General features: G+C 44.7%; 1 protein-coding gene across 1 annotated transcript in view; it reads right to left on the bottom strand.

The window, feature by feature from the left end:
* Positions 1-3505, bottom strand: part of PLD5 (phospholipase D family member 5) — a 336282-nt gene extending 332777 nt beyond the window's left edge. Inside the window, exon 1 of the mRNA XM_042925274.1 lies at positions 3483-3505. Within this exon, the coding sequence (XP_042781208.1) occupies positions 3483-3485 (3 nt within the window). The 5' untranslated portion in view covers positions 3486-3505. The remainder of the gene's footprint in view (positions 1-3482) is intronic.
* Positions 3506-15763: the final 12258 nt, after the last annotated feature.

Raw genomic sequence — 15763 nt, 5'->3', positions numbered from 1 at the left:
TTTCTTTTCTTTTCTCTTTTTTTTAATGTTTATTTAACCATTTTGAAAGAAAGAGAGACCAAGCAGGGGAGGGGCAGAAAGAAAGGAGAAAGGGGAACCCAAGCAGGCTCTGCACTGTCAGCACAGAGCCTGATGTGGGGCTTGATCCCATAACCATGAGACCATAACCTGAGCTGAAATCGAGTCAGACACTCAAACCAACTGAGCCACCGGGGCCCCTCTGTGCTTTTCTTTTTCATGTTCACACCAATCAGTGGTCGGTGCAGGTGAATTTTTCATGCACATCACTTCCTACTTTGATTCTTTTCCATTTTCTCCCCATCATCTTCATTTAAATCCTTATCATCTTGTACTTCAAAATTTCAAAACCTTCCTTGCAATTCATCGTTCCACCATGATTCACAGCCTAATCAAACATCTGACTTTATATAAACGTATTAATGTAATTATCACAATGACCCAACAGAGGTAAGAGCCATTGTTCCCATTTTGCAAATAAAAACACTAATTGTTAAAGAATTTAAAAAATTACCACATGAATACATGGGTAACCCAGAAATTTAACTCTAGGTCTGAGTGCACTTAAACCCTCTTTCCATAACATTAGACTCTCTTCCAGACTGAGGCAACTCTTTAAGGGAAGTTAGCCAGAGTGGAACTTAAGGTAAGAATTATGGTGTTGGGGGGCACCTGGGTAGCTCAGTTGGTTAAGCATCTGCCTTTAGCTCAGATCATGATCTCACAGTTCATGAGTTCAAGCCCCACAATGGGATCACTGCTGTCAGCACAGAGCCGGTTTCAGACCTTCTCTCCCCATCTCTCTTTCCCCCTCCCCCATCCCCCACTAGCACATGTGCACTCTCTCTCAAAAATAGACATTAAAAAAAAAAAAAGAATTATGGTGTTGGTATGCAAATGACAAGAAACCCAAACAGGTGACACCAAGAAAGAACAGACCTGTCTTGAAGCAGATTGGCTATGAGGAGGAAAGAGAAATGTTAAAGATTATTTGAAGTTTTAGAGGCTGGGTCACTTAAGGTTGGCCTGGCTCACCTTCCTATATACCTTCACAGGTTGTAGGATGAGGTGGTTTAAGAAGTAAGGGTCGTACATTTGTTCCTAGCCTCGCACTACCTTTTACTAGCTATGTGTCCTTAGGAAAGTACTTAACCTCTCTGAACCTTACACCTCATTACAACAGTATTATTAATAATAATCTGTCTTTAAAAGCAAGGATATAAAAAAATAAATAAAAGCAAGGATAAGGATTATTAAAGTATTAAAAACACTTGGCACATAGCACATATGTCCTCAATATTTGTAAAATATTACTTAAAAGCATTCACACATTTCCTTTGTTTTGAAATAACTTGCTTGCAAATATGTGGGGTGGATTTAATGATTTGCATTTCCTTTAAATTTGTAAATAAAATAAAAAGAAGCAATCTGAAGTCAGAGCCCACAGCAGGCTGACTTATTTGGTAAAACAGCCAGCAAGCCCTGACATGCTCCCGATTCTAATAATGAGGTCAAGGAGAGGGTTTTAAACACAATTGAGTGTCTCTTCTCTTGGATAATTAAGGGAACTGATCACATCTGCATGTTGAGAAACATGATTGGTTTCCTTTTCATCATGGAAGGGACTTCACGAAAATCTAACCCACAGATTCACTCCCCTTACAATCAAAGACTGGTTTTTCAACCCACTGGTCTCTGGACAGACTTCTCACTACAAGAGAAGGGGAAATATAGTCCCCTTTGCAAAAACTAGCTGGTTAGAATGTCCTCCCTACAAAACTATGACCGTTTTAGTGTTTGCGGTTCAGAAAAGCTCAATTAGACAGAAGCTTTCATTTTAATGTACAACTGGGTAATTTTTCCAACTTTTTTTTTTTTTGGCAATCAAAAAAGAGGTCTACATACTTTCATTAGGTTGTGCTATTGCATTTAAGTGACTCAGTCCCTGGTGGCTCCTTGTTGTCTCCCTGAATACTGTACAAGATTGTCGCTGTGCTTAAGTTTATGCCCACGCTTAAAGTGTGCTGGCAGGAACTCTATCTGCATTTCAGCCCAGTCCTTTTTAATCCTTAAAGGAATGTTCTTGGGCTAATAAAGAGAAGAGAAGAATTATTATGCTTCAAGAACTCAAGCAAAACATTCCACAGCAGTAAGGAGCCCCACTTAACCCTTATGCTGGGTATGTTGGCATTTATGCACCCGGCTGGTCACGGAGAAACAGATGAGTCTTTAATGTGACTTCTCCACAGGTTAGAAGAGTTTCTAGCACAGATGCAATAATAAAGGGTAACACATATCAATAAAGGAGGGGAAAATCTGACCCTGAACTTTGCAGCTGTTTCTAGGGTCTGTTCCTAGCGATCTAGGACGGATGATGAGGGCAGGAAGTGAGATGAAATATTTTCATAAATCTGGTTCCCAGTGTCCCCTTTTCAGAGTTGTTGGAAAGGCAGACTTCTAAAAATTCCCACATCCCCTTCATCAGAACTCTCTTCATTCATCTGGATTATAAACAGAATAATCATTTCCCACACATCAGCTGTGCAGTCAAATAAATGTATTTCAGGCATTCTCTCTATACAGTAATAGGTTATATTTTCTCTTAAATGTTATATAATCTTATTATGACCACTGTCCTTCATCCCTTGACTATTAAAGAAAACGTTTAGTGGCTTCACTCTTAACACCAGATCCTCCCACCGGTCCTGCATCACGGGCACAGGAGGAGAGGTGCACGGAGAAGCCACAGAGACCACAGCCGACCCCGACCTCAGCACACCGTCCTCCCACGAAGCCCACACCTCGTCCAAAGACCTCACACTTCCATGAAGGCATGCCTCATGCTGGCAGTGTTGGCTTTGCTAGAGTGAAATCAAACGAACTTCCTCCAAAGTCACTTACACTTTCCTTTTAGAACATGGGCTCCTTTTGTCACTGTCTACATAGAATAGTTTTGAAAGGGGGAAAAAAAACACTCCGAAGTTTGCTCTAGTAATGGTTAATCTGCAAATGCTTCCCATCAACTAGTGACAACTCACTAGTCAGAAAAGATAGCTGTTTCATTATGAATGGGTTTGTACCCCCGCATGAAAACATCGAGAAAGCAGGCGATTCTTTCTTTCAGGCAGGCTCCTGGAAATGACAATTGCATTCAGAGGAAGAGCACATATCAGAGACCACATTAATCAGGGCTCGCCTTTGAGGTCACTGTGGGACTGTCCTTCCCCGGCAGAGCCCCGCAAATGGTCCTTATTAATTACAAGGCTCCTGACATGAAAGGAATCATTTTTCAAAAGTCAGTACCTTGGTGCCAAGGGTTTCCCTGCCCTTCTGAGTAAAAGGCTGACAGTGCCCCAGAGCTCAAGTTCAGTCTCATGCGACCCACAGCCACTGTCACCAGCAGATGCTAGGTATTCCTTCCCAGGTAACAAACTAGGTCTGCAGAAATCTTGGGAGTTTCTTACCATTGTGATCCAGTCTTCCCTCCCTGCAGAGTCCAGCAGCCAGGAGCTGTTGCTGCTGCTGTGCTGTTCCCACAGCCACGGGAGGCTTTGGAGGCAGAGAACGATTCATGTGGTACAAATGTATTGCCACCGATTACATTTCAGTCCCTCAATTGCTGGCCTGGATGCTTTGGAAATCAGCCAAACCAAGCGGGAGGAGAAAGGGCTGCAGTTTGCATTTTCAGAATTTCCCCCTAGAACCTGCTCTTAGCAATTCGGGTCTCTCATGTAGCATTTTAAGCAAATACCGAAGGCTGCTACATTCAATTAGATCTCGCTCTTTTCCTTTTCAACTGAGATGGTTGTGTTGCTTTGTGGGATGAAATTATAGCAGGAGCTCAAGCTGACCCAGGAGACACAGGCACTCTGCCCACGTCCACACACCTCCAACCTGACCAGAAACGCCACTCTTCCGATCAGAGAGGAGAGCCCTGGCCAGATGGAGAGGAAGGGAGAGGGCAAGGCTGGTGAGCACCTGAGGCCACCAGGGTCACAGCAGCTCCGTCACTGGTGTGCCAAGGACCAAACACAGGACCTAAGTCTGGACTACAGTGTTCGGTGTCACACTGTCAAATCCAAACATGTGGGAAGAAAAGTTCTTTGCTCATCAAAGGAGTCTACGAAATATATGTTATCCTGAAGAATAAGCCAGAAGTTCTTCACCTGCAGGGACTGTATCTGCCAAGATGCTTTAAATCAAGCCAGGTCTGCTCACTCATACCAAATCACTGGGCTTTTTGTTTTCCTAGGTTTTGACAACATTTTATTGCTTAAAAATTCATCTATCTCAGAAGGATTCAACCACACAATCAAAGCTCAGGCCAGGACTCCAAAATAATAATATAGGGGCACCTGGGTGGCTCAGTCGGTTAAGTGTCCCAACTCTTGATTTCGGCTCCGGTCGTGATCTCACGGTTTGTGGGTTTGAGCCCCACATCGGGCTCTGCACTGACAGTGTGGAGCCTGCTTGGGATTCTGTCTCTCCCTCTCTCTCTGCCCTTCCTCCGTTCATACCGACTCTCTCTCTCAAAAATAGATAAACATCTGGGGCACCTGGGTAGCTCAGTCGGTTAAGCGTCCGACTTCGGCTCAGGTCATGATCTCGCGGTTCCTGAGTTCCAGCCCCGCGTCGGGCTCTGTGCTGACAGCTCAGAGCCTGGAGCCTGTTTCAGATTCTGTGTCTCCTTCTCTCTCTGCCCCTCCCCCGTTCATGCGCTGTCTCTCTCTGTCTCAAAAATAAATAAACGTTAAAAAAAAAATAAATAAACATTTAAAATTAAATAAATAGTACACAAAAGCAAAAATACCTATTAATTTCTAAACTGTTTATCTGCCGTTCCTTCCTCGCTTAGTATAGATTCCAGTAACATGGTTGCCACGTCGGTTCTATTCCCTTCTATGTTCCTACTGCAGCATCTACACATTGTATAATATTTATTGCTGAATTAGTTACTTCTCCATAATTGTTGAAAATGTGAGCAGTCCCACAAACTGCTAAAATTCCTTTTACTTGGAGACTGATGTGTTCTAGGCTGGGGTTGGGTTCCTCTCGTGACAGCTTTCCTCACACCAAAAGAAAGGTCCACGCCCCCTAAGAGGTTAGGCGAGAAAGGGCAAGAATAACTTCCCGCACAGCTTGCAAATTCAACACAAGGCATAAAATTCATGCCGATGGCCAAGGGTTCTGATTTCTTAGAAAGAATTCATAGCGTTCATCAGGCCTGATCAAGAAATAGCCGTGAATCCACAGAGTCAAAGAAAACTACTCCCTTTTCACGAGGCAAGTCTTTTAAAAGAGAAAAGCAGAAATGGTAGGCAAATCAGGTGCCCAGGTGAGACACTAGAGCCCATTTCTGTGGCCAAGATGTAGCCCAGTGCTGGCAACAAAGGAGGTTCTGGATACTTACTGAATTCATGTACACCCTTAAAGCAATGCCCTGGAACCCTGAAATGTCAGACACTTTCTCTCGAGCTAGGAGGAGCCAACACAGCCTAGTGTGGGGTCTCAGCTCATTTTGAGCCCCATTCGTGGTCCCATCTCTAGGACACTCCCCACTGCTTCAGCTGCTCCCTGCACCGTGCCCCATCACACTTGCCCTCACGTGCAATGAGGTGGTGACACTGTCTGCCGTGTGACCAGGAAAGGAGCCTTGTCTCAGGGTGCCTGGGTGGCTCGGTCAGCAGAGTGTCCCCGTCCTGATTTCGGCTCAGGTCATGGTCTCACGGTTCCTGGGATCGAGCCCCACGTCAGACTTCGTGCTGAGCCCTGCTTGGGATTCTCTCTCTCCCTCTGCCCCCCTCCCCTGCTCACACTCTGTCTTTTTCTCTCTCCCTCTCTCAAAAAAATAAAATAAAAAATAAAAATAATTTTTAAAAAAGCCTCGTCCCCTCTTTTCTGCTAGCCTCTGGAAACCCGTACCGTGGTGTCAGCGAAGCATCTTCCTTTCCTTCTCCCTGTTCTTCAAAGTGCAAGGTCACTCCTCCCTCCATCAGGAAGACGCCCCTGACGGCTTCGCTCCATGGCTGGCGTGTGAGTCCTGCACACAGTTTGTGAGCGGTATCCCCACCGACTGCAGATGAGACTAAGATGAGTCACCAGGGCAGTTCGGGGGCTTCACGAACGGGCCCCCTAAACTCTGCTCTCCCCCCATGCCTGCAAATATTCACTACTTCTGTCCCAAAGAACCCCCTGCAGTCCCCTCAAGTCACAATACCTGTTCCTGCTTCCTGGCCCCTGCACACATGGGGCCCACTGGGACACTCCCTTACATCCGCATCAGAGCCCCACACAAACCTACGCAGATTTAGAAGCGGTGCTGTTTCCACCCTAAAGATGCTCATACGGTGTATCGGCATTATTTTTCCCTGAGAAGAACGAACGTCTTCTCATATAAATTGCCATCTGGCAGAAACCACAAGGGAATATGAGGAAGTCTTTCTGAATAACCGTCTGTCTGCTGACTGAATAAGGAGTCTGTCAATGTTAAGACTTGTTTGGACACTTGTGTTAATCAAAATTGTTAAGACTTCTTGGCTTGATGTTGTCGGAACTCACTGAATCACTGAATCACATCCCCCTCACTGATACCAGCCCCAGACCCCACCAGCAGGAAAGTTAGAAACTTCTGGTGAGAAGTGGGGGGAAATTGGAATTTCCTATAAAATAGTAAATTCTTTCAGGGTGCCTGGGTGGCTCAGTCAGTTAGGTGTCTGACTCTTGATTTCAGCTCAGGTCATGATCTCACAATTCACGGGATCTGGCCCCACATCAGGCTCTGTGCTCACAGCACGGAGCCTGCTTGAGATTCTCTCTCTCCATCTCTCTGCCCCTGCCCCCCAAATATTGTTTTTAAAAAATAGTAAATTCTTTCAATTAAAAATGTAGACATTCAGGGGTGCCTGGATAGCTTAGTCGGTTAAGCGTCTGACTTCGGCTCAGGTCATGATCTCGAGGTTCGTAGATTTGACCCACGTGTCGAGCTTTGTGCTGACAGCTCGGAGCCTGGAGCCTGCTTCGGATTCTGTGTCTCCCTCTCTCTCTGCCCCTCTCCTGCTTGCACTCTGTCTCTCTCTCTCTCTCAAAAATAAATAAACATATAAAATATAGACATCCAAAAAGCCAGTCCTCTCCTCTTGCACCCCTATGGCCCCATCCTCCCACATATCCCTGAATACCGAGATATTCAAGATACACAATGTAGAGTCTCAGAGCCAGGGGTGAAAGGCCCAGTGGCAAGCTGCCTCCACCCCTTTGAACCTGAAAGGGTGCAAAAAAAAAAAAAAGAGAAGTTCTTTTACAAATGTGTCAAATAGCTATACTAGCTCTTTTAGTGTTTTCTTATAAAAAATCCATTTTATCTTTTCAGTGAAATCTTTACTGCATCTTCAAGAGATACTTAAAATGTACATGAGGGGTGCCTGGCTAGTTCAGTTGGTGGAGCGAGTGACTCTTGATCTTGGAGTTGTGAGTTAGAGACCCACATAGGGTGTAAAGATTATTTACAAATAAAATCTTTAAAAAATAAAATGTGTATGAGAAGCCCACCAAACATGACTACCTCCCTCCAAAGAATGCTCGTGATTCACTGGTCAGTATTTAAAATGTTGGTCCTGCATGAATAGCATTTACTTGGCATTCCAAAAAAAAAAAAAAAAGGAGCCAGTAGAGACTAGAGGCTCCCATGGCCACCATAACGCCTACTCTCTGCTGCCACAATCCCCTGGAGGTAAGAATCCAGAGAAAATGAAGGATAGTAGGTTCCTAACTGTTCCACAGCAGCAAAATTATGCCTGTCCACCCCCTTAAGACAACAAAGAGAAGGGCTGGGGACTGCTTATCTTTCCACAGTTCTCCCATCGCCACTTTTTTTTTTTTAATTTTTTTAATGTTTTTTTTTTGTTTTGAGAGAGATTGACATAGTGTGAGCATGGGAGCAGCAGAGAGAGAGAGGAAGACACAGAATCTGAAGCAGGCCCCAGGCTCTGAGCTATCAGCACAGAGCCTGACACGGGGCTCGAACCCACGAACCGTGAGATCATGACCTGAGCCGAAGTCAGACACTTAACCGACTGAGCCACCCAGGCGCCCCTCCCATTGCCACTTTTACCCCAAATCCCACCCTCCTGTATTGCCCGGTGTTTTGCTGTTATTGGGATCCATGTGGCCTCACCCCCCCCCCCCACCCCCGTCCAGCCTCACAGCTGTAGCCAGAAGGCTGGGCTACAGGAGCTGGGCTACAGGAGCACCCATAGACCAGTGATTGCAGGATCCCTTAGAAATAAGCACGTGGGCAAGATGGCACTGTTTTCAAATGTAATCTCAAGCAGCCCTTCTCAGTCTAAGAACCACAAAGCATGTAGGGATGCCTTTCAGTTTCTAATAATGTGTCAAAGGTTTCTGTTTCAATAGATTGGAATTGATGTTGGCAGACAAAAATTTAGGTCAAGGCAATGAGAAAAAGAAGCCATCACTTCCTAAAACCACCCAAGATTGCCAAGTATTTATATTACGAGAACAGTCACACAGAAGGAAACAAAGAACAAAAACATATTTCGGCAGAAAAATATTCCCATTAACTTCTATCACGGTATTATTTATGAGATATGAAATCATGCAGGATGGTTTCTAACCATGAGAAGTGGACACAGTAGGGAGAAAAATTAAGGAGATAGCAATAAAGGGCACATGCCCTCAAGGAGGGTAGCAACCATCATATACAGAGTCCTCTGCAGGGTCTAAACTATCCAGTAGAAGACATGGATCCTGCTTTGCAAACAATCCTGAATTATGGAGACAGCTGAATGGAGGCCCAGGATCTTTGCAGACCATCTCAGTTGACCCTCTCTGGTTCTGTGCCTGGGACCATCTATTTTCTTCCAGGGGCATGGATTATGTTCCTATTCTCCCTTTTCACCACAGGAGGGAGCTGCAGTGTAACAAGGGTAGCGTTCTCCAGCTTTGCCTGAGGGGTTGGTGACCAGTTTTCATTACCAAGTACAACCTGTGTGAATGCCTCCAACTAGAAAAGAATGTGACCAATCAGTGGTTCAAAACCAGCTTCCCAAGCCATCCTCCAACTGACCCTGAGTTCAAGGGTTTCACATGCAAGTATGTGTGCATGTAGTACAACTGTTATGTTTTGTTATCTACTTTAATATCAGAAATCATTTGAAAGACGTTATTTTGATGAGGATAATCCAGGAACACATCCTAAGCATGAAGACACCTGATTTTTTAGCTAATGACTTTAATCACATGGAACTCACTGGACTGATTTACCCACGGATTAAAAGCAATCTGTAAGCTATCTTCGTCTGCCCAATTCTTTTGGCATAAATGATCGCCCCAAGTAAGAAAAGTCTGCCCAGGCATATTGCCAAAGATGATTTAGTGATAGTAAATAAGGAGCTTAATGAAGTGAACTCTCCTTATTAACCTTCGGCCAGAGTCACATCTGTGCCCATTGCTTGTTTCGGTTCTTAAATGCTCTTTAAAAGCAGCAGCCAACTTCAGTTCTAATTTTGCCTCTGAAGAATTCAGCACAAGCCCATCTAGAAGAGTGATTATCCCTCAATTTGGAGGCAGTGAGGTAGACACTTCCGTGAGGTCCCAAGAGGCATCAATCCGATCACAGTGCTTGTCCCAGAGGGTAGGTCTAGGCCCACATCAACACAGGAACTCATTCTGTATGGTAGTTCTGCAAAGCTGCGTGTAGTGTCTTCAAGTCAAATGCAGCTACAGCCAAAAGGGGGAACAGGTGGAACATGACATAGGAACAGAAGTGTCCGTTGCAGTCCTTGAGTCCCAGTTAGGTAAAGTTCCACTCTATCCTGGCTCACTGGTCAGGCCATTGTGGTGCAGGATGGAGCTGGTGTGGAGGTGGGGGGGGGGGCAGCTCTCCCCACACCACATGCTCCAAGCCAGTACTCAATGAGTCCAGGAATTCTGAATTTGAACCTGGCCTTCCAGGCCATTATGAAGAAATACTTGTCCAGGTAGGAGGATGGAACATATTTTACTTAAGAGTATGTCAGCTTGATTTGTAAGCTTCATATATTTAGAGGTATAAAACTTTGAACATTGGGGTGGGTGTATTGCCTTCCCTTGCTCCATTTTGCGAATCAAAAGCATATCTTTGGTTCAATTCAGTAACTCTCAGTTGGGCCTCTGAGAGGATGAGAATTTGCAGACACCATGGTAAGGCTTGGTAGCCACTGGCTAAGACACCACTGGCTAAGGCTTGGTAGCCACATGTGACTAAGTTTAAATTAACTAAAATCAAATCAAATAAAAATTCAGTTCTTTAGTCACCTTAGCCACATTTCCAGTGTTCAGTAGTCTTCTGTGGCTCGTAGCTACTGTATTGGACAGCACACGACAGAACATCTCCATCACCACAGAATGCAAACAGAGTAAATACAGAATGGGGAATACTGGGACTTCTGCACTCTAAGGGCACAAATCCGCAAGGAAGTCTGCCTACTTGGACTGACTATGCACTGACCATCATAGATGCATGTGTTTGTGGATGGTCTAATTCAGAGGTCTCAAACTGGCCACCTGTGGAATGAATATTCTCTGTAGCTTCTGTCATACAGTAAACACGTTTTAAAAATGGGAACTCATTAAAATCTAATTTTTTTTTTAATTTCTCTTGAAAAATAGGAAGATCTGGCCCCTCTGGGCCTACATTTTCACATTGGAACACAGATCTGGAGCCAAGAATCTGTTGTCCCTTCAAAGGGATCTTGTGATTTCAGTCTACCAAAGCCCACGCTGGCCACTGTGTTCAAGGGATTTTCTGTCTAATTCTTGCCATGTATGCATTTGAATGGGAACAAAAATAATGTCTCTAGTGTTGTAAAAAAGGAAGTATCTATAATAAAACACCATAAAGAAGCCTAGAACGCTCTTGCTTATTTTTTCTGTATATATTTAAATAAATAAATTCCACTCACTTATCCAAATGGTACTCTACAATCTATAGAAATAGCATTAGTGAATTACAAAAGAATGAATGTCCTAATTTCCAATAATTCTCTACTCAATAACTTAGGCTTTCATACTTGACGGGAGAAGAGAGGAAGGATAACAGAGATGTGATTCCTTCCTCCCTTGTCTACTGTCCCGTTCCTCCACAAGGAAACATACTCACACACGTACATATGTAGTGCACACACACACACACCACACACACACACACACACACACACACACATCTGTGTCCCACAAGTATAGTGGGGCTATAAAAAGGTCTAGCTTGGGGCGCCTGGGTGGCTCAGTCGGTTAAGCGTCCGACTTCGGCTCAGGTCACGATCTCGCGGTCCGTGAGTTCGAGCCCCGCGTCAGGCTCTGGGCTGATGGCTCAGAGCCTGGAGCCTGTTTCCGATTCTGTGTCTCCTTCTCTCTCTGCCCCTCCCCCGTTCATGCTCTGTCTCTCTCTGTCTCAAAAATAAATAAACGTTAAAAAAAAAAATTAAAAAAAAAAAAAGGTCTAGCTATGCATAAATAAAAATGGGCCCACTTCTGAATAAGATTCTGAATAATATTTGGAAGTCTAATTGGAAAATATCTAATAATGAACAAGACTCTTCATTCAAAAATCTAGTCTCATGCCCATGAATTTGTACCCATTTAAACTTAAGCTCCACTGGTGTGCCTGGGTGGCTCTGTCCGTTAAGCGTCTGACTTCAGCTCAGTGATGATCTCACACTTTGTGGGTTTGGGTCCCACATCTGGCTCTGAGCTGTCAGCATAGAGCCTGCTTCAGATTCTGTGTCTCCCTCTCTCTCTGCCCCTCCCACACTTGCACTCTATCTCACTCTCTCAAAAGTAAATAAATATTTTTATTATTATTTTTTTTCAACGTTTTTTTATTTATTTTTGGGACAGAGAGAGACAGAGCATGAACGGGGGAGGGGCAGAGAGAGAGAGGGAGACACAGAATCGGAAACAGGCTCCAGGCTCCGAGCCATCAGCCCAGAGCCTGACGCGGGGCTCGAACTCACGGACCGCGAGATCGTGACCTGGCTGAACTCGGACGCTTAACCGACTGCGCCACCCAGGCGCCCCGATATTTTTTTTATTTTAAATTTAAGCTCCATTAAAGCAGGCACTTTATCTGTCCTATGCAACACCATCATATAGCAGATATTCAACTCCCAGTAAATATTTAAGTGGAATATCAGAACCGTCAGAGGGAACAGAACATTTCCTTAGAAATTCTAGGTCTCTGCTATATTCTCCTTGATATCAACCCAATGTAATGACATTATATTCATTTATTCCACAAACAGCTGATAAAAAACTCTTATGTGCTGGGGCTCAGCTGGAGTATTATTTTAGTATGCAGCTGTTTATTCTCTAAGTCATAGGTCATACATTTAGGAAGGGCGCTGCAATCACATAAGAAGAATCTGATTTTGGATACTGCATTGCCTTTTTTAAAAAGCTGTATATGCACGAAACAGTTCTACAATTTGTGCCTTATCTGATCTATTACATGATATATGCCTATAATATCTATTTTAACAAAACACCTAGTATATCATCTATGTAATACTATTATTATATCATCCATTTCTCAACCTTCCCTTCACCTCCTGGCACCAACTTGGCTGTCCTCTGGGACTACTGCTTTCCCTGTGGTACTCTCAAGGCAAAGCTGTTTTCCTCTTAGTCCTTGGACCACTGGATGAGGATGGCAGTAGACTTCCCCCCTGCCCCTCCCTGCCACTTTGAGACCATTCTTCCTCCCTCCCTTCTCCCCAAAAAAGCCCCAGCTCAAATTTCATGCCATCAGAGGAGATCACCCAATACTCAGTGTCCTGAGTGTCCCCGTGGTCTACTGACCCACCAGGTCAGCTCTCTTCTCCCTTCTCTCTGCAATGGTGTCTATCACTGCTTGTGTCTTAACCTTGGACATGTCAGTACACATGTAAGAGACCTTCCCGGTGCTGTGGGGTCTCGTCTCCTTGAACCATCCCTTTCAATAATCCCCACTCAGCCTCAGGCACTGGCTCTCACATCATCACCACCAGCTGCAAACGCTCCAGAATCTCAGTGTAATGCACCCCACTGTGTGCCACAAGTCTCTATCTTCTCCTCAGTGTAATGCACCCCACTGTCTGCCACAAGTCTCTATCTTCTCCTCTCACTTTCTCTGCTATCCTGACTCCAGCGATTTTTTTTTTTTTTTTTTTTTTTTTTTTGCCCCCACTAGGATCAGCGACCCATTTGATCACAGCACCACGTCACCATATCTCAGCCCTGGAGGTCTTTTCCTCCCCTACGTCAGCTGGAAATCAAAACCAATCCGTGCAATCGCGGTCTTCCATGTGACCTCTATTTTCTGCCCTTCTCCTCTTCACTGTCCTTGCTTTGCCCTCCAGCACGCAACACATGCACCCTTCACTCCTGCACCTGCACAGCCATGCGTGGCTGGAGAAAAGCAAACCTCGTATCATGTCTGCATCACCGGGGACCCCCCAGGGCTCCCAAGCAACCACTCTCCTCATTGCTAATCAATCCACCGATTCACCCACTCTCCCAAAGGGCTATTTCACATTTTCTTATCTCTCTCCAAACTTCCAACACCTTCTGGATAGTTTGTACTCTCAGCTTATGACCTTTGCTCTTACTTTATTTCCACAGATCCCACTGCCTCATCTGCCCACCATCCAGGGCCCGCCTCCCCGCTGGTACCAAGGAGGAACTAGCCCTGCTTCTGCCTAAAGGCAGTCCCTCTACTTGTCCCTCAAGTATATCACTTCAGTTATTATCCCCTCTTCTACAAAAAAAATGTATTTTTCGCTCTATATTGAATCATTCCTAGCACACAAAATGCTATTATTATTCCTCCCACCTTAAAAAGGAACAAAAAGACCTTCCCTTCTCCCCATTTTCCCCACCAGCCACTGTGTCATTTCTTTACTTCCTGCAACAAAATTTGGAAAGTATTGTCTATACTGTCTCCCTTCCCTGCCACTGCATTGACACCACACATGACCTCCACACATCGCCAGACCTAACGTCGGCTCTCATTTCTAATCACACCTGACCTTTGAAAGCCTTTCACACAATAGGCCATTCTTCCTCCTCGATACGATTTCTTCACTTGGCCTCTTGGTACATCAAAACTTCCTGATTTTCTGTCAACCTTGCTGGCTGTTCCTTCTTAGTCTACTTTGCACGCCCCTCCTCCTCCGCCCAAGCTCTCAATTCTGGAGTGCCTTTGGGCTCAGTCTTTGGTTTCTTCTCCATCTACATTCCAGTCCCATGGCTTTAAATAGCAATTAAATGCCAATGACTCCCCAATTCTATCACCAGCCCCAACCTCTTTTGCTAGCTCCAGACCCATCTATCCAACGTCAATGCAACAATGCCACTTGGGCATCTAAGAGGCATCTCAGATTCAACCTAATCAAACTGAACACTGTTCAGTCCAATCTACCCTCTTTTACCCACTGTCATACTCATCTCAACAATGCCAACTCTATCCTTGAAGGCCAGACACTCTGGAATCACACTGGATGGCTACAATTAACTTTTTTTTTTTTTTTTAATAATGGAAAATAACAAATGTTGGCCAAGGATGTGGAGAAACTGGAACCTTCACACATTTCTGGCTGGGATGTAAAATGGTGCAGCCACCCTGTGGAAAACGTTGGACAGCTCCTCAAAAAGTTAAAGACAGAACTACCAGATGGTCCAGCATTTCCACTCCTAGGCATATATCCCAAAGAATGGACAACAGATGTTCAAACAAATACCTGTGTACAAGTATTTGTGGCAATACTATCACAACAGCTACAAAGCAGAAACCATGCAATGTCCATCAGTGGATGAGTGGATGAATACTGTGTGGTGTATCCATACAGTGAAATGTCATCCAGCATAAAAAGAATGAAGTATCAACACATGTTACAACATGGATGAACTTTGAAAACATCATCATAAGTGAAAGAAGCCAGACACAAAAGATCACATATTATGTGATTCCATTTACATGAAATATCCAGAATGGATAAGTCCAGAGAAACAGAAAGTAGATTAGTAGCTGCCAGGAACTACACAGAGGTAGTGATCACACAACACTATGAAGGCACTAAATGCTGCTGAATCATATGCTTAAAAATGGCTCATTTTAGGTTATGTGAGTTTCACCCAGATTAAAGAAAAAAAAGGGGGGAAATCTCCCTTAACTCCTTTCTTTCTCTGATACTCCAAATGTAACCTGTAAGAAAATCATCTGACTCTACTTTCCAAACACATCCAGAATGCAACCACTCTGCTCAAGGTCAACACCATCTCCCTTCATATTACTGCAGTCATTGTCCCCCTCGTGCTGCTGTTGACCCCTCTAATCGACCCTCAACACAGCACCCAGAGTGTGTCATCATCTGTCAACTGCCACCCTCCTGGGGCTTCCCATTGACTATTCAGGCCAACCTTCCAACACTGGTCCAAAGCCCCACAGGAGCCCATCTCCTGCGCCTGCCGCTAACAGTGTCCCTCCTCCTCTCTTCCCTGTTCCCTCCAGCACAGCCACACTGGCCTCCCTTGGTCTTCAGTGATGCCAGGCACATCCTCAGCTGGCAGGTTCTCTGCCCTGATGTTCTCCTGCTTCAAAACCACTGGGCTAATTCCCTTACCTCCTTCAAGACTTGGCCCAATCTCACCCTGTCAAAGATGCTTCTCCTGCTCACCCATACACATAACTCTGGTCCCCCTCATGCTGCTC

This window comes from Panthera leo, chromosome F3 (assembly GCF_018350215.1).
Source record: "Panthera leo isolate Ple1 chromosome F3, P.leo_Ple1_pat1.1, whole genome shotgun sequence".
Lineage (NCBI taxonomy): Eukaryota > Metazoa > Chordata > Mammalia > Carnivora > Felidae > Panthera > Panthera leo.
This window is presented reverse-complemented; position numbering and strand designations above follow the sequence as displayed.